This window comes from Haliotis rubra, unplaced genomic scaffold (assembly GCF_003918875.1).
Source record: "Haliotis rubra isolate DU_JTF1 unplaced genomic scaffold, ASM391887v1 Scf110, whole genome shotgun sequence".
NCBI lineage: Eukaryota > Metazoa > Mollusca > Gastropoda > Lepetellida > Haliotidae > Haliotis > Haliotis rubra.
The window spans coordinates 100,910-122,373 of NW_025765004.1; the positions used below are offsets into that span (position 1 = coordinate 100,910).

Here is a 21,464-nt window from a genome sequence, read left to right on the forward strand (position 1 = left end):
AATGCATCCATACCTTAAGCGTATCCGGGTAACAGTTAATTTCTAGACGTATATATTGGGAGCGGATGTTTATGACACCGTAACATCGTAAGTAATGGAAATGGACAAGGTCTGTGTATTTAGGGATGACTCACCATGGGACGACATGACTGTGGACTTGGTTGGTGAACCATTCAAGGTACATAATCCAGATGTCTGCTCACATCTCAGGCAGGACGATGCACATGGCACAGTACATTTGTCACCGTAATAACCATCTGGACACTTCTTACAGGTACCATTTATGTCGCATTCAACGTCCAGACATCTGTTGCTGCATGGGGACAGGCAGTCCTCATCCGACCATCCTCTCACACATCCCCTGGTACAAGTAACAGAGGAGAGCAGATCGTTGTATGTGCATGTATTGTCCATGCAATTCCTACACCGTTTGTCACACTTCGGCCCAGTGAACCCTGGCTTGCATTGACCACAGTATCCCTGGACAAGGTTGCATCTGTTCCACAGACAGTTTTCTGGACATGGTTTATCACACAATCGCCCGAACCATCCATCAGTGCAGCCAAGAAGACACGTTCCTCCATCCTGGTGACATGCAGATTGATCACAGTTGCCGGTGCAGAGTTTCTGACACTGATGTCCCCACCGACCAGGGATACACCCATCTTGGCATCTTCCCGAGTCACGGTCACAGTGTCGATGGCCATCAAAACCTGCACGGCAGTTGTGTGTACATCTTTTATCACACAACTGCCCATACCATCCATCGGTGCAGCCAAGAAGACATGTTCCTCCATCCTGGTTACATGCAGATTGATCACAGTTGCCGGTGCAGAGTTTCTGACACTGATGTCCCCACCGACCAGGGATACACCCATCTTGGCATCTTCCCGAGTCACGGTCACAGTGTCGATGGCCATCAAAACCTGCACGGCAGTTGTGTGTACATCTTTATCACACAACTGCCCATACCATCCATCGGTGCAGCCAAGAAGACATGTTCCTCCATCCTGGTGACATGCAGATTGATCACAGTTGCCGGTGCAGAGTTTCTGACACTGATGTCCCCACCGACCAGGGATACACCCATCTTGGCATCTTCCCGAGTCACGGTCACAGTGTCGATGGCCATCAAAACCTGCACGGCAGTTGTGTGTACATCTTTCATCACACAACTGCCCATACCATCCATCGGTGCAGACAAGAAGACATGTTCCTCCATCCTGGTGACATGCAGATTGATCACAGTTGCCGGAGCAGGGTTTCTGACACTGATGACCCCACCGACCAGGGACACACCCGTCTTGGCACCTCCCCGAGTCCCGGTCACAGTGCCTGAACCCGTCAAAACTTACACGACAGTTCATTGGACAAGGCTTATTACATCCATCAGAGAAGTGTGCAGGCTGACACTGTTTACATCTACCTGTTTGTTTGTCACACGTATCTTCACATCCTTGACATTTCTTCGTGCAGTCAGTACCGTACCATCCGTACACACACTTACTGCAGGCAAAGTGATCACATCGAAGACAATTGTCTCCACAGTTGACAGTTGACATCACTACAAACGAAACAAATTAGATCCAGATTGTTGTTAGACACAAAATTACGTTCTCTCATCTTCGTGGTCTCAACCTTTGTTTGTATATTTTTTTTATTTGCTGTTTGAGGAATTCTCTACGGGGGTGTCTACCTTTTAATAAGTACAGCTGGATTCTAAATATATATTTGAAATGGCTGATCTTTTAAATTGTTATTTGTTGAAGTGAAGAGTTTCATCTCTCGACTGAACACATAATTATACATATCTAACTTAGAAGATTGTCATCAACCTACATATTGAGGATATCATAAACAAGTGAGCTCTATTACAATCTTCTGAGGGGATAATAAAAAGCGTAAATCTATTCTGAATAATTGTCCCTGTATGAACGTTGCTGTATCGTTTACATTTCTGTATGATATCAAGAGCTATTAACTGTCGTGGCTTGTGTTGTGATAAATACTATTCACTTCCTTGAATGCCCCAAAACACAATCCCCTGAAACCTCATGTCCATTAACAGTATACCTGGAGGTAGTACATACACAATCCCCTGAAACCTCGTGTACAACACAATCCCCTGAAACCTCGTGTCCATTAACAGTATGGGGAGTGAATGTACACAATCCCCCTGCATGACATTTATAATAATCCCCTGAAACCTCGTGTCCATTAACAGTACATTTACATCCCACAAAACCTCTGATAACCTGGAGGTGGAGGTAGTACATACACAATTCATGTCAGTCCATTAACACAAACCGTTTGAGTAACTCCTTATGGTATTCAGTCCACAAACCGCTCCAGATCAGGGCTCCAGATAATTTTTCATGATCAGGAGTACGTACTCCCTATTTTTTCAACATAGGTGTAATGGAAAACAACATTTAGAGTACTGAATGGAATTTCATGGAGTATCAGTAATCTTGTGTTTCGTTTATGCACCACAACGTTGCTACTCTTGTGTAAACAGGTCAATAAACAATAAAACAATACTTTGTCAGATAAATACGTCTGGAGATGATTCTTAGACCGTACACCATTCCTGTGGTGCGTATCTGCTAAGTTTTCTAAATTATTTCCTACCGTATCATGCTTATTTCATATCCGTACATACGCAGATAAGGCCCTCATCTGGAACCCTGATATTTAATAGCATCGTTGACCATTTACCGTATAAAACAAAGGGATATACAAAACATGTCACATTAATTAAATCGATCAAAGTATATACGTGCGCATTATGTGTGTGACTGGGTGTATACAAGAATAATGTGTCCTATATGCATTGTATGTATATCTATTATTCTTCAAAGCCAGTTTCTGTTGTTTCTTTCATATCATTACGTTTCCGTTTGCAACTAGAAATTTCCTTTATATCTATTTGGGAATGGGCAAAAAAAATCCTACTGAACACTGATGTCTAAAAATACCATGTAATTTATACATAGGTTTTACTTTTTGTAATTTTTGCATTCATTTCGGTGTTTCATACCAAAGTATATACTATTTCAATTGCAGTTTATTGTGTTCAAGATCAAAATATCATTGTCTTTTATCATGTCACATTCACCATGAACCTAAACGGCACTTCTTCGTATAGTCACTAGAAACTGCATATCAAATCAACGTACTAAATTAACTGTCAAGACAACGTGATACTGGTATAGCGATATATATGTAACACCAGTTAGCCTTGGTAAAGAGCAATAAGAAAGAGATATATATGTACCAGCTCGACGGTATACGCAAGCGTCCTTACTCAAATGGTTCCAATTAGCGATTTCTGTTTTTGAGCAAAAAGATATTGGAAAGTTCTTGCCGCGAAGGAGATGAACAGTGAAGACTTCTTACCGTAAAAGACCAGTAGCACCATGACTGAAAAGATAAAACATAGAAACAAGATGTGACGTTTCTATTTTATCATTATTTGTTTGTTTTCTAGTTATCAACTGTATAGGGTAATAACAGCCTTAGGAATGACGTTTTCCTATCTTGCATTTAACGTCAGATATGCTCAGTTATGGAAGCTAAATGTCGTGACTCAGTCAGGTTCAGCACACCACGAGGGTGAGATACACATGGCATATGTAAGAATAATATCAACACTTGAAAAAAAAAATTGGTATTTTTACAAGGGTTTTAACTTACAAGCAATAAACAGCGCCACCAGTGAAATATTTTTCCACATCGTGAAGAGCTTCTATGTATTTTGAGGGAGCTGAAAATAAAAATTATTATACAATGATATTTCCTTAACTTCATCTGTTCCAGATACAAAAAGCTATTTTCTGAGATAGGCTTTGCTAGAGGACTTCCAACCTGCTACCTCATACTACAGGATTACCCCTCTGCCATTTCAAACCAACTTCAGCCCATATAACTGGCATCTTGTTCAAAACGTTGCCACACTTTCATCACGTGTAGATTTCACGTATATAACAGTGTAGATTACATTAAAACATTATGCAAAAGTTATATTTGAAGAAAATAACTAGATGTTTGATAAGCTGCGAAATACTAATAATATAATAATAATAAATAATAAATGTGAACTTATAATGCGCCTTTTCCATGCACAAGGCCCATGCTCAAAGCGCTAACAAAGTGAGTGGATAATATACATAAATACAATAAGGGACTAGTTGCTAGTCATAATGCAGTGAAAACAGATGAGTCTTGAGATGTCGTTTGAAGGAATAGAAGTCAACTGCTGATTTAATGGTGATAGGGAGAGAGTTCCAGAGTAGAGGGGCAGAGCAGACAAAGGATTTCCTTCCGAAAGTTTGCAGTTTGAACCGAGGCACAGAGAGTACGTTCAGATTCTGAGAACGGAGCTGTCTTTCTGGAGTGTAAGGTAAGAAGTTCTTTCATGTATTCTGGGCCTATGCCATTGAGGCATTTGTAGGCGCTTTGAAGTTCTGTTTATGATTCTGGGAGGCTGTATTTTGGACATTTTGCAATTTTGATAGCAGCTTCTGGAGAAATACCAAAAAGGAGGATATTGCAGTAATCAATTCTTGATATAACAAGTCCCTGGACTAGACCGTGTGCTGCATCACGACTGATGAGATGGCGTATTCTGCCAATGGCTCTTAGATGAAAGAAGCATATTCTGCAGAGTTGATTTACATGAGTGTCCATCGCCAGGTGGGAGTCAAGCGTAACTCCAAGGTCTTTAACAGAGTCCACTGCTTGTATCTCTGCATCTGCTACCAAAACAGTTTTGGTGGTAATTTGTTTTTGCATTTGCCTGGATCCAATAACCATCACCTCAGTTTTGTCATCATTTAACTTTAGCAAGTTGTTTGTCATCCATGACTTAACATCTTTAGTGCAGTCTGTTATTTTATGAAGACCCGTGTGAAAGTCCTTGGGAGTTGAGTTTTTCTGAAGTTGAGTGTCATCTGCAAACGAATGATGGCTAATGCCATGTTTGTCAATTACGTCGGGTATATCATGTAACATTATTGCCGTGCACACCTGTAGGACATATTTCAATCTCGACAACAAATGGCCATCTGGGCAGAGTATGTCCAGGAGAGCTGCAGACCTAGGCAGAGTATGTCCAGGAGAACTGCAGACCTAGGTAGGTTATGTCCAGGTGAACTGCAGACCTAGGCAGAGTATGTCCAGGAGAACTGCAGACCTAGGCAGAGTATGTCCAGGAGAACTGCAGACCTAGGTAGGTTATGTCCATGTGAACTGCAGACCTAGGCAGAGTATGTCCAGTTGAACTGCAGACCTAGGCAGAGTATGTCCAGGTGAACTGCAGACCTAGGCAGAGTATGTCCAGGAGAACTGCAGACCTAGGTAGGTTATGTCCAGGTGAACTGCAGACCTAGGCAGAGTATGTCCAGCTGAACTGCAGACCTAGGCAGAGTATGTCCAGGTGAACTGCAGACCTAGGCAGAGAATGTCCAGGTGAACTGCAGACCTAGGCAGAGTATGTCCAGGTGAACTGCAGACCTAGGCAGAGTATGTCCAGCTGAACTGCAGACCTAGGCAGAGTATGTCCAGCTGAACATGTCCAGGTGAACTGCAGACCTAGGCAGAGTATGTCCAGGAGAACTGCAGACCTAGGCAGAGTATGTCCAGGAGAACTGCAGACCCAGGCAGAGTATGTCCAGGACAACTGCAGACCTAGGCAGAGTATGTCCAGAAGACCTGCAGACCTAGGCAGAGTATGTCCAGGTGAACTGCAGACCTAGGCAGAGTATGTCCAGGAGAACTGCAGACCGATGCAGATTGCTAGTCGTTCGTTTGCCTTTAAAAGCAGCAGGACAGGCAAACAGGAGAGACCCGACAGACACCGAGAAGAGTGCGGACAAACCAGAAGAAAGGCCAGTCAGGTACTTTAACTGACCAGTCAACCCAACTAACTACTGCCCAAGTGTACATGTCAGCATCATTTCGCCGCCTTCCCCTGGTAGCCCTACTCTGCAAGCTGAGGGAGTGAGTTAACATTTATCGTCACATCGGCAACATTTCAGCCATATCGTGAATAATATTGTATTATAGAACAATAAAATTAGATATTAAAAGCCTGTTGACGAAGAACAGTAAAACTACCAGTTAATCACAGATATTAAAGTAAAACTAGGATGTTATCATAAAACGATGTTATAAAAGAGAACAATACAATATAGAAACAGGATATCGATTGCCAGCAACTGAAGGTAGATCACCATCCTTGACACCTTACAGTCAGCGTTCGAAATTAACGTCGGTTTTAGGTCCGAAGCCGACTGTAAACCACTGGGACCCACAGCTTTGTTTTCTGCGGTCCTTATGGGCAAGTTATGGCCGACAGCATGTTCATCCCCAATAACTAAGAGTATTATTTTTCAGAAAATGTCATTCAGTAATGTCTAGTTTTGATCTCGATCACCGGCTGTTGTCTGTAAGTGAAACGACTCTTGTTTTCATGGAAACAATTTTGACATTCTATGTTTGCTAGGAATGACTTATATTGTAGCTGAAATATAGGGCCTCATTATTATTCTGATCAGAACCCACAACTTTGTATGGTTCTGGGTCCTTAGGGCCTGCAGTTTATCAGGGTTAAGGGCAAACACTGCGTACAGTCCATTTTGCTTCCCGCATACTGAACCCTAGCATGATGTATACGTTCCCTTCAGCTATTTTTGACAATCTAGCCATAAATTAAAATAACATGTATACTACGATAAAACATAGTAGCAGGTATAAACATACTTTCAATGTTCGGGGATTCATAAATTACGTACCCTCTCAGGGGGACAATAATTTTAATATACTTTAACCCCATTTGAGGATACTGCCTTAAACAATCTCAGTTGTTAATTTAAACTACTAATTATAAAATATTAATCTATTTTACACAACTTCAATCAAACGTTTTATAATAACTCTATTTCTTTTAAAATGAAATGATTAAATTTGAAGTAAGATCTGCAAGCTGTGTGCAATAACAGTATTGTAAGAAATACAACTACCCGCCTTTGTAATGGCACTACGCCCCGAGTTGTCTCAGCTGCTTATAGCTAATGATACAAAACGATTATAAATGGAGTGAACATAGCCTAACACATTTAGACCCCGCGTACGTAGATCTTGAAATTTGAGAAACAATCTGTTGCCTGCTACATGCATCACTGGCTTTGTAGGGTGTTACGTAACCTACTGGTTTCCATGATATATGTCGAACAGTGTTCTCACATAGGGCGCTACAAAGTATTACAACAAAACCCGTGGGCGTCCGAACATAGAGAGCCACTAAGATTCCTCCATCGCGTCTTTGTACTGAGGGAGCTGGTTCACGAGCCCTCGTTTCACGCATACAACAGACATGTATGTCGTCTGACAAGTGTTAGGCGACGCCTTTGACAGAATCTCAGACACATTTACACGTAGTGATCATAATTACGGACTTACTTGTTGATAAACACGTTAAGGCTCAAGTTGCGTGGCGTTCATTCTAGTGCCCCCTCTTTTCGGCAAAAAACCACTTTCCAAGAATCAAGATAGCATTTCCCCCGAACTGTTCAGTCGGCCGATGAACGCTTTATCGTCAGGTCTATGTGCGCATGATATCACGTTCACCGATTCTTGGAAGATTAGATTCTTACTTTCGTTTGAGCCGATACTCAAAACTGGTTATTTTTTCTATATTCTCCTGCAGTCACTCGTCTACATGTTGCACCCGGGTGTGACGACCAGGCACGCAGTATCCAAGTCAGGGAAGATGCGTGTATGGCTATTTATAGAGTAGGGCAGCCCCAACTAACTATCACACTGAACCCAAGTTCGCAAGTATGATGCTGGACTAGTCTGTCTACAGCCCCCGAACCATATTATTTCCTACAGCCTATCCTCTCCTGCAACGCTAAAGCCTATTTCAAGCAAGGCTAGATTTCTCTGAATCTACCATCTCACTTGGGCTCCTTTTCAGTTTAAATGGGATTATTTGTTACTATTATATGTATTCAGAGACTAAGCGTTAGTCTAGGTGCTGATAAACAGGTTATTTCACAGGATATGTTCCAGATATTATGTGAAAATGTTTCCCCAGTGATCTTCATTATCCTGGTTTTTTGTAATTTCTTTTGGTGCATTCATTCACATTGTTTTCCTTATGAAATGTACTATACTATTTCAATTGCAGTTGTGTGTGTCTAAGATCAAACATATCATCTGTCACATATATCATGTCATATCTTCACCATGCAACCTAAACGGTAACTTCGTTATGATCACTAAGAACTGCATATAGAATCAAAGTACTAAATTAACTGTCGAGAGACAACGTGATGCTGGTACAGCGGAGGCGTAATGTAACACCAGTTAGCCTTTGGGGAAGGGCAATGAGAAAGAGATAGCCACATGTACCAATATGACGGTATGCATAAAGGCTGTCCTTACTCAAAAGGGTTCCAATTAGCGATTCCTGTTTTGAGGCAAAAAGATATTGGAAAGTTCTTGCCGCAAAGGAGATGAGCAGTGAAGACTTCTTACCGTAAAAGACCAGTACTTACCGCGGATTGAAAAGATAAAACATATGGGAAACAAAATGTGACGTTTCTATTTTATCATTGTTGTTTGTGGTTTTCTAGTTATCAACCTTTAGTGGAATTGTATGTAACAGCTTTTAGGAATGACGTAAGCTCTCTATCTTGCATTTAACATCCAGATAATGCTAACAAGCTATGGGAAGATAAATATCACGTGAAAAAATACCCTTGACTTAGCTTCAGGTTCAAAGCACACCGAGGGTGAGATACCGATAGCATGTCATAGAGAATTATATCAACACTTGAGAAAAAATGCATTTATTATTTTACAAGGGTTTATAACTACGCCAGCAATAAACAGCGCCACCAATTGTTATATTTTTCCACGTCATCGAAGAGACTTCTAAGTGTATTTTGGAGGGGAGCTGAAAATAAAAATTATTATACAATGATATTTCCTTAAAATCATCTGTTCCAGATACAAAAAGCTATTTTCTGAAGTAGGTTTCTGCTAGAGGACTTCCAACCTGCTACCTCATACTCACAGATTTTATCTCTGCCACGGCTCAAACCAACTTCAATATTATATAACTGGCATCTTGATTTCAAAACGTTGCCACTTCTCTTCACGTAGATTTCTACGTATATAACAGTGTAGATTACATTAAAACATTATGCAAAAGTTATATTTGAAGAAAATAACTAGATGTTTGATAAGCTGGCGAAATACTACGCCGGGTATATCATGTAACATTATTACTGCGCACACCTGTAGGACATATTTCAATCTCGACAACAAAATGGGTATTATCTGGGCAGAGTATGTCCAGGAAAGCTGCAGACCCTGGGCAGAGCATGTCCAGGAGAACTGCAGACCTAGGTAGGTTATGTGTCAGGGTGAACTGCAGACCTAGGCAGAAGTATGTCCAGGGAGAACTGCATACCTAGGCAGAGTATGTCCAGGAGAACTGTGCAGACCCAGGTAGGTTATGTCCAGGGTGAACTGCAGACCTAGGCAGAGTGCGCGTCCAGCTGAACTGCAGACCTAGGGCAGAGTATGTCAAGATTGAACTGCAGACCTAGGCAGAGTATGTCCAGGAGAACTGCAGACCTAGGTAGGTTATGTCCAGGTGAACTGCAGACCTAGGCAGAGCATGTCCAGCTGAACTGCAGACCTAGGGCAGAGTATGTCCAGGTGAACTGCAGACCTAGGCAGAGTATGTCCAGGTGAACTGCAGACTTAGGCAGAGTATGTCCAGGTGAACTGCAGACCTAGGGCAAAGCATGTCCAGGTGAACTGCAGACCTAGGCAGAGTATGTCCAGGAGAACTGCAGACCCTAGGGCAGAGTATGTCCAGGAGAACTGCAGACCCAGGCAGAGTATGTCCAGGACAACTGCAGACCTGGGCAGAGAGCATGTCCAGGAGAACTACAGACCTAGAGGCAGAGTATGTCCAGGAGAACTGCAGACCTAGGCAGAGTATGTCCAGGAGAACTGCAGACTCCAGGCAGAGTATGTCCAGGAGAACTGCAGACCTAGGGCAGAGTATGTCCAGGGTGAACTGCAGACCTAGGCAGAGTATGTCCAGCTGAACTGCAGACCTAGGCAGAGTATGTCCAGCTGAACTGCAGACCTAGGCAGAGTATGTCCAGGCTGGAACTGCAGACCTAGGCAGAGTTTGTCCAGCTGAACTGCAGACCTAGGCAGAGTATGTCCAGGAGAACTGCAGACCCAGGTAGGTTATGTCCAGGTGAACTGCAGACCCAGGTAGGTTATGCGTCCAGAAGACCTGCAGACCTAGGTAGGTCATGTCCAGCTGAACTGCAGACCCAGGCAGAGTATGTCCAGGAGAACTGCAGACCTAGGCAGAGTATGTCCAGAAGACCTGCAGACCTAGGTAGGTTATGTCCAGGAGAACTGCAGACCTAGGCAAAGTATGTCCAGGAGAACTGCAGACCTTAGGCAGAGTATGTCCAGGAGAACTGCAGACCTAGGCAGAGTATGTCCAGAAGACCTGCAGACCTGGGTAGGTTATGTCCAGGTGAACTGCAGACCTAGGCAGAGTATGTCCAGGAGAACTGCAGACCTAGGCAGCAGAGTATGTCCAGGAGAACTGCAGACCTAGGTAGGTTATGTCCAGACGACCTGCAGACGCAGGCAGATTATGTCCAGCTGAACTGCAGACCTAGTCAGATTATGTCCACGTGAACTGCAAACCCAGGTAGGTTATGTCCAGTAGAACTGCAGACCCAGGCAGAGTATGTCCAGGAGAACTGCAGACCTAGGCAGAGTATGTCCAGGAGAACTGCAGACCTAGGCAGAGTATGTCCAGGTGAACTGCAGACCTAGGCAGAGTATGTCCAGGAGAACTGCAGACCGATGCAGATTGCTAGTCGTTCGTTTGCCTTTAAAAGCAGCAGGACAGGCAAACAGGAGAGACCCGACAGACACCGAGAAGAGTGCGGACAAACCAGAAGAAAGGCCAGTCAGGTACTTTAACTGACCAGTCAACCCAACTAACTACTGCCCAAGTGTACATGTCAGCATCATTTCGCCGCCTTTCCCCTGGTAGCCCTACTCTGCAAGCTGAGGGAGTGAGTTAACATTTATCGTCACATCGGCAACATTTCAGCCATATCGTGAGGGAGAACAATTAATTATTGTATTATAGAACAATAAAATTAGATATTAAAAGCCTGTTGACGAAGAACAGTAAAACTACCAGTTAATCACAGATATTAAAGTAAAACTAGGATGTTATCATAAAACGATGTTATAAAAGAGAACAATACAATATAGAAACAGGATATCGATTGCCAGCAACTGAAGGTAGATCACCATCCTTGACACCTTACAGTCAGCGTTCGAAATTAACGTCGGTTTTAGGTCCGAAGCCGACTGTAAACCACTGGGACCCACAGCTTTGTTTTCTGCGGTCCTTATGGGCAAGTTATGGCCGACAGCATGTTCATCCCCAATAACTAAGAGTATTATTTTTCAGAAAATGTCATTCAGTAATGTCTAGTTTTGATCTCGATCACCGGCTGTTGTCTGTAAGTGAAACGACTCTTGTTTTCATGGAAACAATTTTGACATTCTATGTTTGCTAGGAATGACTTATATTGTAGCTGAAATATAGGGCCTACACATTCTGATCAGAACCCACAACTTTGTATGGTTCTGGGTCCTTAGGGCCTGCAGTTTATCAGGGTTAAGGGCAAACACTGCGTACAGTCCATTTGCTTCCCGCATACTGAACCCTAGCATGATGTATACGTTCCCTTCAGCTATTTTTGACAATCTAGCCATAAATTAAAATAACATGTATACTACGATAAAACATAGTAGCAGGTATAAACATACTTTCAATGTTCGGGGACTACAAATTACGTACCCTCTCAGGGGGACAATAATTTTAATATACTTTAACCCCATTTGAGGATACTGCCTTAAACAATCTCAGTTGTTAATTTAAACTACTAATTATAAAATATTAATCTATTTACACAACTTCAATCAAACGTTTTATAATAACTCTATTTCTTTTTAAAATGAAATGATTAAATTTGAAGTAAGATCTGCAAGCTGTGTGCACACAGTATTGTAAGAAATACAACTACCCGCCTTTGTACGGCACTACGCCCCGAGTTGTCTCAGCTGCTTATAGCTAATGATACAAAACGATTATAAATGGAGTGAACATAGCCTAACACATTTAGACCCCGCGTACGTAGATCTTGAAATTTGAGAAACAATCTGTTGCCTGCTACATGCATCACTGGCTTTGTAGGGTGTTACGTAACCTACTGGTTTCCATGATATATGTCGAACAGTGTTCTCACATAGGGCGCTACAAAGTATTACAACAAAACCTGTGGGCGTCCGAACATAGAGAGCCACTAAGATTCCTCCATCGCGTCTTTGTACTGAGGGAGCTGGTTCACGAGCCCTCGTTTCACGCATACAACAGACATGTGTCGTCTGACAAGTGTTAGGCGACGCCTTTGACAGAATCTCAGACACATTTACACGTAGTGATCATAATTACGGACTTACTTGTTGATAAACACGTTAAGGCTCAAGTTGCGTGGCGTTCATTCTAGTGCCCCTCTTTCTGACGAAAACCACTTTTCCAAGAATCAAGATAGCATTTCCCCCGAACTGTTCAGTCGGCCGATGAACGCTTTATCGTCAGGTCTATGTGCGCATGATATCACGTTCACCGATTCTTGGAAGATTAGATTCTTACTTTCGTTTGAGCCGATACTCAAAACTGGTTATTTTCTCTATATTCTCCTGCAGTCACTGTCTACATGTTGCACCCGGGTGTGACGACCAGGCACGCAGTATCCAAGTCAGGGAAGATGCGTGTATGGCTATTTATAGAGTAGGGCAGCCCCAACTAACTATCACACTGAACCCAAGTTCGCAAGTATGATGCTGACTAGTCTGTCTCACAGCCCCCGAACCATATTATTTCCCCTACAGCCTATCCTCCCTGCAACGCTAAAGCCCTATTTCAAGCAAGGCTAGATTTCTCTGAATCTACCATCTCACTTGGGCTCCTTTTCAGTTTAAATGGGATTATTTGTTACTATTATATGTATTCAGAGACTAAGCGTTAGTCTAGGTGCTGATAAACAGGTTATTTCACAGGATATGTTCCAGATATTATGTGAAAATGTTTCCCCAGTGATCTTCATTATCCTGGTTTGAAACCACAGTGTATTTGACACAGGGTAGTTCCAACGTCATATCCAGTGAGATGTTAATTTGATATTTTCAGATAATCATAATTATATTTTTCATCACATTCATTGATTCTTCTATGTCCCGAGTGAAATGAGGTAAACAGATTGTACTTGATATTCAAAGGAAGATAAATAGAGGATAAGAATATGTTTTCTATTCAAATAATGTCTTTTTTTCATCCAGTGAGCTGCCAAAGATAATATACATTCCATTTGTCGAATCATGAGATGAGATAAATATGTAATAGGACTAAAAAAAAAAAAAACAGTCATTCACTGTCCTGTTTCTTTCTTATATGCACCACTAACACATCACAGTGCCATTGCCGCGTACTGAAGTACTTCCCGCACGAAGATTACTCTCCAGTCGCAGGGCGAATTACCAATTATATATTTATCAGATGGAAACCTTTATTCACAACTATATGTTCATGTATATATGAAGAGAGCATGCGAGAGTAATGGGTGAACGGTGTTTTACTACACAGTCAACGGTTTAACGGTGATCTGTAATTACTCGATTGTTGCCCCATTGTCGTTCGAACATCGCTTGCAGCGGTCGACACTGTCGTTGTACGACGACAGTTGTCAAGGGCATACATTATAGTCACCCAATCCTCATTAGCCTGCATCTTAATTGAACATCCCGTCTTGTGCCATCATGCCGCAACAATAATCCAGCTATATAGTGCGGGGGCTTATGTAGCAAAAATGCTTTCCGTAGGAAGTGCATGTTAATTTTTGGAACCACTGATAATTGTGATCAGTATTGCATATGGATTCAGAAAAAACATGGTTCCATTTTTTCTGATGATTATAAGTGTCATTCTGGGGTAACTGAACATCGGTACCCATAATCGAGCTGCAACACCAATGTGAGAAAAACATATTTTATAAACCTATCACAACATAGGCATGTAGTATGTCAAAATGTACCTTGGGATGTGTGTTTTACAACTACCATTATATGTCATGAATCTCATTAATATATGATGCATAATAATCACTATGATCATAAGTGCTTCTGCCAAAACCGAAGGTTTGTTGCAGAGGGTATTTATTCAACCCTGTTTGTTTATGTGTGTTTATGTGTTAGCATCTTTACTCAAAAACAACTAGATGGATTTCAATGAAACTTTCTGGATCTCTTGGGTATGTCCCCAGGACAAACCAATTAGATGTTGAAAAAGTACACTCTTCAAAAAAAGAAACGCAAAAGCAAAATATCATTGAAAACTCTGGCCTTATTCAAGTATGTAAATCAACGAAAATAAACGGTACAGCACTGAAATTATGTGGAGCAATATCTCGTGCACATTTCACAAGAATGATAGTCATCATAGTCATTACTGCTGTCCACGAGGTGGCGTTGACGTTACTACCTTGTATGGACACCTCTTACTGCTAGAACTGCACGACACCTCCTTGACGACACAGATTGAATCAGTTGTTGGATATTTCATTGTGGAATCCTTATCTATTCCTCCAGCAGCGTGTTGAACAACATTTACTGTTAAAGCCTCAATGGCAGATTACGACGTTGACGTACATGTTTATCAATCTGATCATACAGGTAATCAATTGATTTCAGATCCGGGGATCTGGAGGGCCAGGGGAAGACATTGATGTCGTTATTGTCCAGGTAGTCCACTGTAGCATGTGCTGGGTGAGGTCTGGCGTTGTCCTGTTGGTACAGCTCCCTTTGGCTGTCGACAAGACAATGCAAGTGAGGACAGACAATCTGGTCGATATATCTCGCGGCCGTAAGATTGCCTTGGACGAGCACCAATTCCGATCTGCAGGTGTATGAGATGGCTCCCCACATCATCACACCATCTCCACCAAATCTGTCCAATTGCCTGATGCAGTTGGATGCAAAACGTTCATTGCGTGGTCTGTAGACACGTTGTCTTCCGTCACGTCACTTAAGGGGATACCGCGATACATCATTGAACCATATGTGCCTCCAGTTTCCATGGTTCCATGGCTGCACAGCGTTACACCACCTGACACACGGACGTTCATGTAATCGTGTCAGAGAGGGGGCAACTACTGGACGTCTGGCACGCATACCTACCTCTCGGAGACGGTTCCTTATTGTCTGGCCGGACATTCTCCGGGCTCCAAACCGTTCTTGTGCTGTGTCCCGGGCGGAACGATGGCAGTCACGTAGGTGGGTTACCCGGATGTAGCGATCTTGGGCTTGTGTGGTGACTCGCGGTCTTCCTGGTCTTGGATGGTCATTTGTCGAAATGGAATGCCCAAAACGATCCCACAAACGAGTTATTGTGCTGGGATGAATGCTGAAGGTCCTCGCCACGACACTCTTGGATTCGCCAGCTTGTAATCGTCCAATGGCAATATTTCGGTGGGCATCGTTAGACGTCCCAGTTTCTCATCCAGTATTTGCAAGGGTCTTGGATGAATTTGCGAGATGCATTTGGGTCTTTTATAGTCTGCTTGCACGCGAAAAGCAATAATTGCGGCTTTTGGTTGTGTTCCATACCAGTCAAGCTCATCATGACAATCATGATAGATAAAACCATTCAAAATCGTTTATGTTTGCATTCGATCACGCATGTTCTTCTAAACCATACCAACAACCATATTCAACCCTCAAAACATGCTTAATTTGACATTTGCGTACAAGCTTTCATTTTTTTTCAAATTTTATTTTGCGATTCTTTTTTTCTTTTTTTTGAAGAGTGTATGTTAAAGTACATGCACACAGAGGTACTTTGAAAATAATCGCAATGTTAAATAAAAGGAGAATATGAATAATATATCAAAAAGTTATGGATGGATTTGAATGAATCTTGGTGGTTATGTTAGGTGTGACACAAGGGCTATCTGTGTATGGTTTGGTGAAAGTACATTAAAGTACAAGTACACAGTAGTACTTTACAAATGCAATAGTGAAAGGACATTCCAAATTAAGATAAAAAGAATTCATGCTTGTTGTTTGTATGACAAATAATGCCGAAGCTTGTATTTCAACAGCATATTTTGTTCTTGCCGGTTAATGACGGATTGATTGACTATGCAAGTTACTTAACAATGTGAAAGTTAAAAAAATATACTAGTGCACATTATATGTTGTACTTGCATACCCCACTTGTAATATGTAGTTATCTGCTCACTGTGATATAATTTGTCACTCCTGTATTAATACATTCAGTTTGTATTGACTGCAGATTTGTCTTTATGTCATTTGTCATTTAATTACCCAGACACGAGTGCCGGTGTGTCTATTCTGATTGTACCGGTAGGCCTGATTTGACACTTGTGCACGACTATATGATAGTCACATTAGCCTTATCTGGGTACTATTATTACTACATAAGTGTGTCAAGGTTGTATAGATTATGAAATGGGAAAATACATTAATTCAATAAATGGCTTCCATTAATATAGGCCAATACTTACAATGTTGGTGTCCGATGAAGGAAAGACAACATTTGATTAATTTATATGATTATGTCATATTTTATGTCACCAAATTGAAATTAGAAGCATATTTTGTGGTTATCTCTATATCCTGCATCATAAGCTGCCTTTTGATATGCTACATGACTATGTTGTGATAGGTTTATGAAAACATGTTTTTTCACGAAATGGTGTACAAGCAATTTTGGGAACTCATATTCAATCACCCCACAATGACACTTATAGCAAACAGAATAAAAGGAACCATGTTTTTCCTGAATCCGGCGATTACAATTAGTATTGGTTCCAAAAATTAACATGTAATTCCCACGGAATTACACAAGCCCCTGCACTAATATGGCGGCGGGCTGTAAATAATCCAGTGATCAACAGTATGGGCATATTGGGATGCGATGACATGTGTCAGCCAAGTCAGCGAGCCTGACCACCCGTTCCCGTTAGTCGCGTCTTACGATCACCTGGGCTTCACACATTGTACCCATGTGGGGAATCGAACCCGGGTCTTCAGCGTGACGAGCCAACGCTTTAACCACTAGGCTACCCCACCACCCAGCATGAGTATAGTAGAAACCTTAATCAATATTTAGGAACACCGTCTTATGTCAGCTGTTGTGACGACGTAATGTTTGACTGTTTCCTTCTGGTCTCTCTTCGTGGTGTTTGAAAACAGAATATTTGTTCGGTAGATCGGCGAATGTTGCCAACCAGTTTCTTCCACAGTTACCGAGATAAGGGATGACAGTGAGATTACCAACTACTTGGTGTATGGACATTCACCTATGAATGTACACTTAGTAACACTATTCAGACAAACTGAATAAGACTTACAGAGTATTTCCGTCTCCAGACCGGGAAGATTTTCTGGATAAGGAAATCTGTGTACAGAACGGAATGTTTCATTTTTTGGTAAAACCTTAAACTACATGATTCCACATAGCTTAGCTGGATATTTTGGCGCATACAAAATGATCAAGAAGTCAGCCTAACGTCACTGCTGACATTGTCTCTTCAGAGACAACCGCCGCCATATAGCTGGAATATTGCTGAGTGCGGCGTAAAACTAAACTCACTCACACACTCAAAGAGGCAAGTGTGTTGGTGAGTGTTGTAATACACCACCTCAAGCAATATTTTACGCCGCTTTTAGCAATATTCCAGCAACATCATGGCGGTGAACACCACTACAAATGTAGGAGATAAGATCCGGACCTTCGGCGAAACGAGTGAATTAGAACGTTTTAACCACAAGGCTACATAAACGAGTAGCTAACATTTTAACCTTATACTTTTATAGTTTACAGTGGTGGCTTAAGAATAATAGAAAAAGTACGATGTTCGTGTCATAGCTTTTAATTTTCCATTTTTTCCTCAAATTTCTAAATAGAATTTCCAAACCTTTATGCTTTCAAATTCAATAAACACGAAAACACTTTTTTATCTAAAATTCTGTTAAGACTGTCGTTTCAATCCACAGGGGTTCGCATCACTGTTTGGACAATATTTTTTTTAAATAAAAAATCTATATTTTTGCAACCGTATATTGTTTTTATATGTTATGAGTAACTTATGTTTTAAATTTGAACGAAATCGGTGAAGAAATGGATTTTTTAGAAAATTATCCCGCTTCACTCATTACATAAAATAACGTGTATTATATAAAAATATTGTCCAAACAGTGATTCGAACCCCTGTGTTTCAATCCCATCCGTGATTGAGCACGTAGCATAGAGATGCTGAGATCCACATCCAGCTGATTGGACTGATGGTCGGGGAACCTGTCAAATACAAATAACAACCAATACATACAACTGATACCAATGATATTATGAATTACGCAAGTCAGATCCATCACCTGATAACTGCTTTAAGATATGCTTTACTCTACGTTACTAGAGAACAAATGAGTATTTCAGTTCAATCTGTATTGGGAACCGTAAAAAGTCAGTGTATGAAACGGATTGTGAGTCCCTTCATTGTACAAATAAATCACTGTGCATTCTATTGTTTGATCCGTGTATACACATATGATCGATTAAAGAAAACAATGTTTGTCATGTCATCAAAGAAATGGCTGATCGGCTTGTTGAGGTGGTGGCCAGAGTTCCATGTCAAGGAGAGTGAGTGAAGGTTGTTTGATGCCGCAGTCAGGTATATAAGAAAGACTGTCAGTAATCCAGTCAGGGCCAATAAACCCAATCACTGATGTACTAAACACAGTTACAGCCATACCAAGTACCAGGGCCACATTGACAAACAACACATGTATATACAACATCACATTTGTATTACTCTGGGCAATCATTTCTCAAAGAAGCAATTTGATATCGATACTGTCAGTGCCATTTGTCGTTTGTTTACACTTTCTATTTGTTAACGGTAACAGGCAAACACCTGTACATAACTGTTGTTTCCGGGTGGTTGCCCGTGCTTAGATCTACAAGTGCTCCTTTGGCATTCCTGTGATACTTATTGACCATAGACAACTATCTGGGGTCTTGATGATATTTGACGTCATCACCTATCATACCATGTATGTATTCTGAGGGTAAATACAGGGGACAATGTTTATAAAAATTCATGATCTTAATTAATGGAAGTGAACGACGTGTGTGTCTGTGTGTGTGTGTGAGTGACTCACCTTGAGACAACATGACTGTGGACTTGGTTGGCGAGTCATTTGAGTTCTCGTTTAGAAGGTATCTTCCTTGTCGTTTTGAAGTACATAACCCGGATGTCTGTTCACACCTCAGGCAAGATGATGCACATGGCACAGTACAGTTGCCGCCGTAATGACCATCTGGACACTTCTTACAGGTGCCATTTATGTTGCATTCAACTCCCACACATCTGTTGCTGCATGGAGACTGGCAATCCTCATCCGACCATCCTCTGACACATCCCCTGGTACAAGTAACTGAGGAGAGCAGTTCGTTGTATGTGCATGTATTGTCCACGCAATTCCTACACCGTATGTCACACTTCGGCCCAATGAACCCTGGCTTGCATTGACCACAGTATCCCTGGACAAGGTTGCATCTGTTCCACAGACAGTTTTCTGGACATGGTTTATCACACAACTGGCCGCCGAACCATCCATCAGTGCAGCCAAGAAGACATGTTCCCACATCCTGGTGACATGCAGATTGATCACAGTTGCCGGGGCAGGGTTTCTGACACTGATGCCCCCACCGACCAGGGACACACCCCTCCAGACACCTCCCTGCGTCACGGTCACAGTACCGGTTGCCATCAACACTCGCACAGCAATTAAGTGAACATCTTTTAAAACATCCATCAGAGTAGTATCCAGGCGAGCACTGTACACATCTCCCTGTGTCCTGTTCACATCTACCATACCAGCATCCTTGACACTTCTTGGAGCAGTCAGCACCAAACCATCCAAATATACACTCTCTGCAAGTACCATGCTTACAGTCGAGGCAGTGGTCTCCACATTGGCCATGTGCTGACTCCACTACAAATACGACATAAAGTAGTAGGTGAGTGAGTGAGTGAGTGAGTGAGGTCGACATGTTCAACACCTGATACAGCAATTTAACGTGGTTTACACCAAGAAGTGCTTCAGAAAGTCCAACCATAAGGGAATCTTACAATTAACCTTTTCAATGACATAAACATTGAAATATTTGTTTACTGATTTCAGAAAACATTTACATTATTGATTTTAGGACAACTGACGATGAATGAAAAGATCGTTCTACATTTGTCTCAAAATATAAATAAAATATATACTTTTCGTTAAACTGTGTTCTGTCAAAAGTAAAGCTACGACATAAGTTTCTGAATTTGTTATCACTTTTTACAGAAATAAAACTCACTTATGCGAAATAATACACCACGATCGTTTAAATTGCGCCGGACACTTTCAAATATGAACAATCCTAATTCTATCTACAGAATACGTTACAGGGTTAGAGGGGAAATGGGATTTGAGGATGTTCTAAGATCACATTCGTAAAATAATATACCAGGTTTACTTACAGGCAAAAGCCACGTACATCACAAATATGATCTTCACCATTTTGTTGATTGTCAAGATATTATGAAGAACTGAAATAAAAATGTAAAGATCAATATTAGGGATATGGCCTCTGTTCTCGTCAGATGAGCTTCAATTTTCAGTTAGGTACATTGTATTTTAACCATTTATGTTCACATATGATATCACTATTTTCAGAAGATACATCTCCTTTGTGTAAATAGAATGGGTGTAATTTTCACCTGGCCGCCTGTGTTAAACAGGCAGAGTGTGAGGAGTTATGCTAGGTTTTGTCATACATGGGTTCGAATCCATATATTCATCAGTATCATTAATTTACCTGTTGTAGAATAATATTCACCACGCCCTAGGGCGAAGAGTTATTAACTTGGTCTCCTGGATGTGTATCGGCAGTTAACATTTCACTCTACCTCTGTGCGACTTTCCCTTTCTCTTACACTTCTCATTCTCAGCTCCCGGCTGATCCTTCGAAAACGTCTCTTCCCAGAACACGACCAAAGGAATCAATGAATAGGACCGCTATATCAGGCGTGTCGTCAGCGTTTAAACATACATGAACCATCCTCTACATTCTCAACAATGACCGTTACAATTAGAGCGAAAATTGCCGTCCCCCTCATTCGTTATTATCAGCCTACCAGTGTGAGCCGAGTATTGTACATCTAGAAGTTCTATGTTTTATCAGTGGTTAAAACCAGTTGCTTGTA

The 21,464-nt window shown here is 41.5% G+C and overlaps 2 protein-coding genes across 2 annotated transcripts; both read right to left on the bottom strand.

The window, feature by feature from the left end:
* Positions 1-215: 215 nt before the first annotated feature.
* Positions 216-7,535, bottom strand: LOC124285816 (platelet endothelial aggregation receptor 1-like). The gene is made up of 4 exons (XM_046722086.1): positions 7,462-7,535; positions 3,697-3,766; positions 3,400-3,423; positions 216-1,564 (listed from the first exon to the last, which is right to left on the bottom strand). Exons 2-4 carry the CDS (start codon positions 3,734-3,736, stop codon positions 351-353), a joined length of 1,278 nt encoding a protein of 425 aa, XP_046578042.1. The 5' UTR covers positions 3,737-3,766; positions 7,462-7,535; the 3' UTR covers positions 216-350.
* Positions 7,536-18,070: 10,535 nt separating this feature from the next.
* Positions 18,071-21,464, bottom strand: LOC124285844 (scavenger receptor class F member 1-like). The gene is made up of 5 exons (XM_046722122.1): positions 21,077-21,464; positions 20,739-20,807; positions 19,375-20,211; positions 18,439-18,511; positions 18,071-18,206 (listed from the first exon to the last, which is right to left on the bottom strand). Exons 2-5 carry the CDS (start codon positions 20,776-20,778, stop codon positions 18,200-18,202), a joined length of 957 nt encoding a protein of 318 aa, XP_046578078.1. The 5' UTR covers positions 20,779-20,807; positions 21,077-21,464; the 3' UTR covers positions 18,071-18,199.

What these genes read in the sequence shown, in the direction of transcription:
- LOC124285844 (XM_046722122.1), bottom strand. Translation starts at nt 20,778, where the DNA reads ATGGTGAAGATCATATTTGTGATGTACGTGGCTTTTGCCT. An exon ending in GATGTACGTGGCTTTTGCCT is followed by an intron (nt 20,212 to 20,738) that starts GTAAGTAAACCT and finishes TCGTATTTGTAG; the next exon opens with TGGAGTCAGCACATGGCCAA. An exon ending in CACAGTCATGTTGTCTCAAG is followed by an intron (nt 18,512 to 19,374) that starts GTGAGTCACTCA and finishes TGTATTTGACAG; the next exon opens with GTTCCCCGACCATCAGTCCA.
- LOC124285816 (XM_046722086.1), bottom strand. Translation starts at nt 3,736, where the DNA reads ATGTGGAAAAATATTTCACTGGTGGCGCTGTTTATTGCTT. An exon ending in GGTGGCGCTGTTTATTGCTT is followed by an intron (nt 3,424 to 3,696) that starts GTAAGTTAAAAC and finishes TTATCTTTTCAG; the next exon opens with TCATGGTGCTACTGGTCTTT. An exon ending in GGTGCTACTGGTCTTTTACG is followed by an intron (nt 1,565 to 3,399) that starts GTAAGAAGTCTT and finishes TTTCGTTTGTAG; the next exon opens with TGATGTCAACTGTCAACTGT.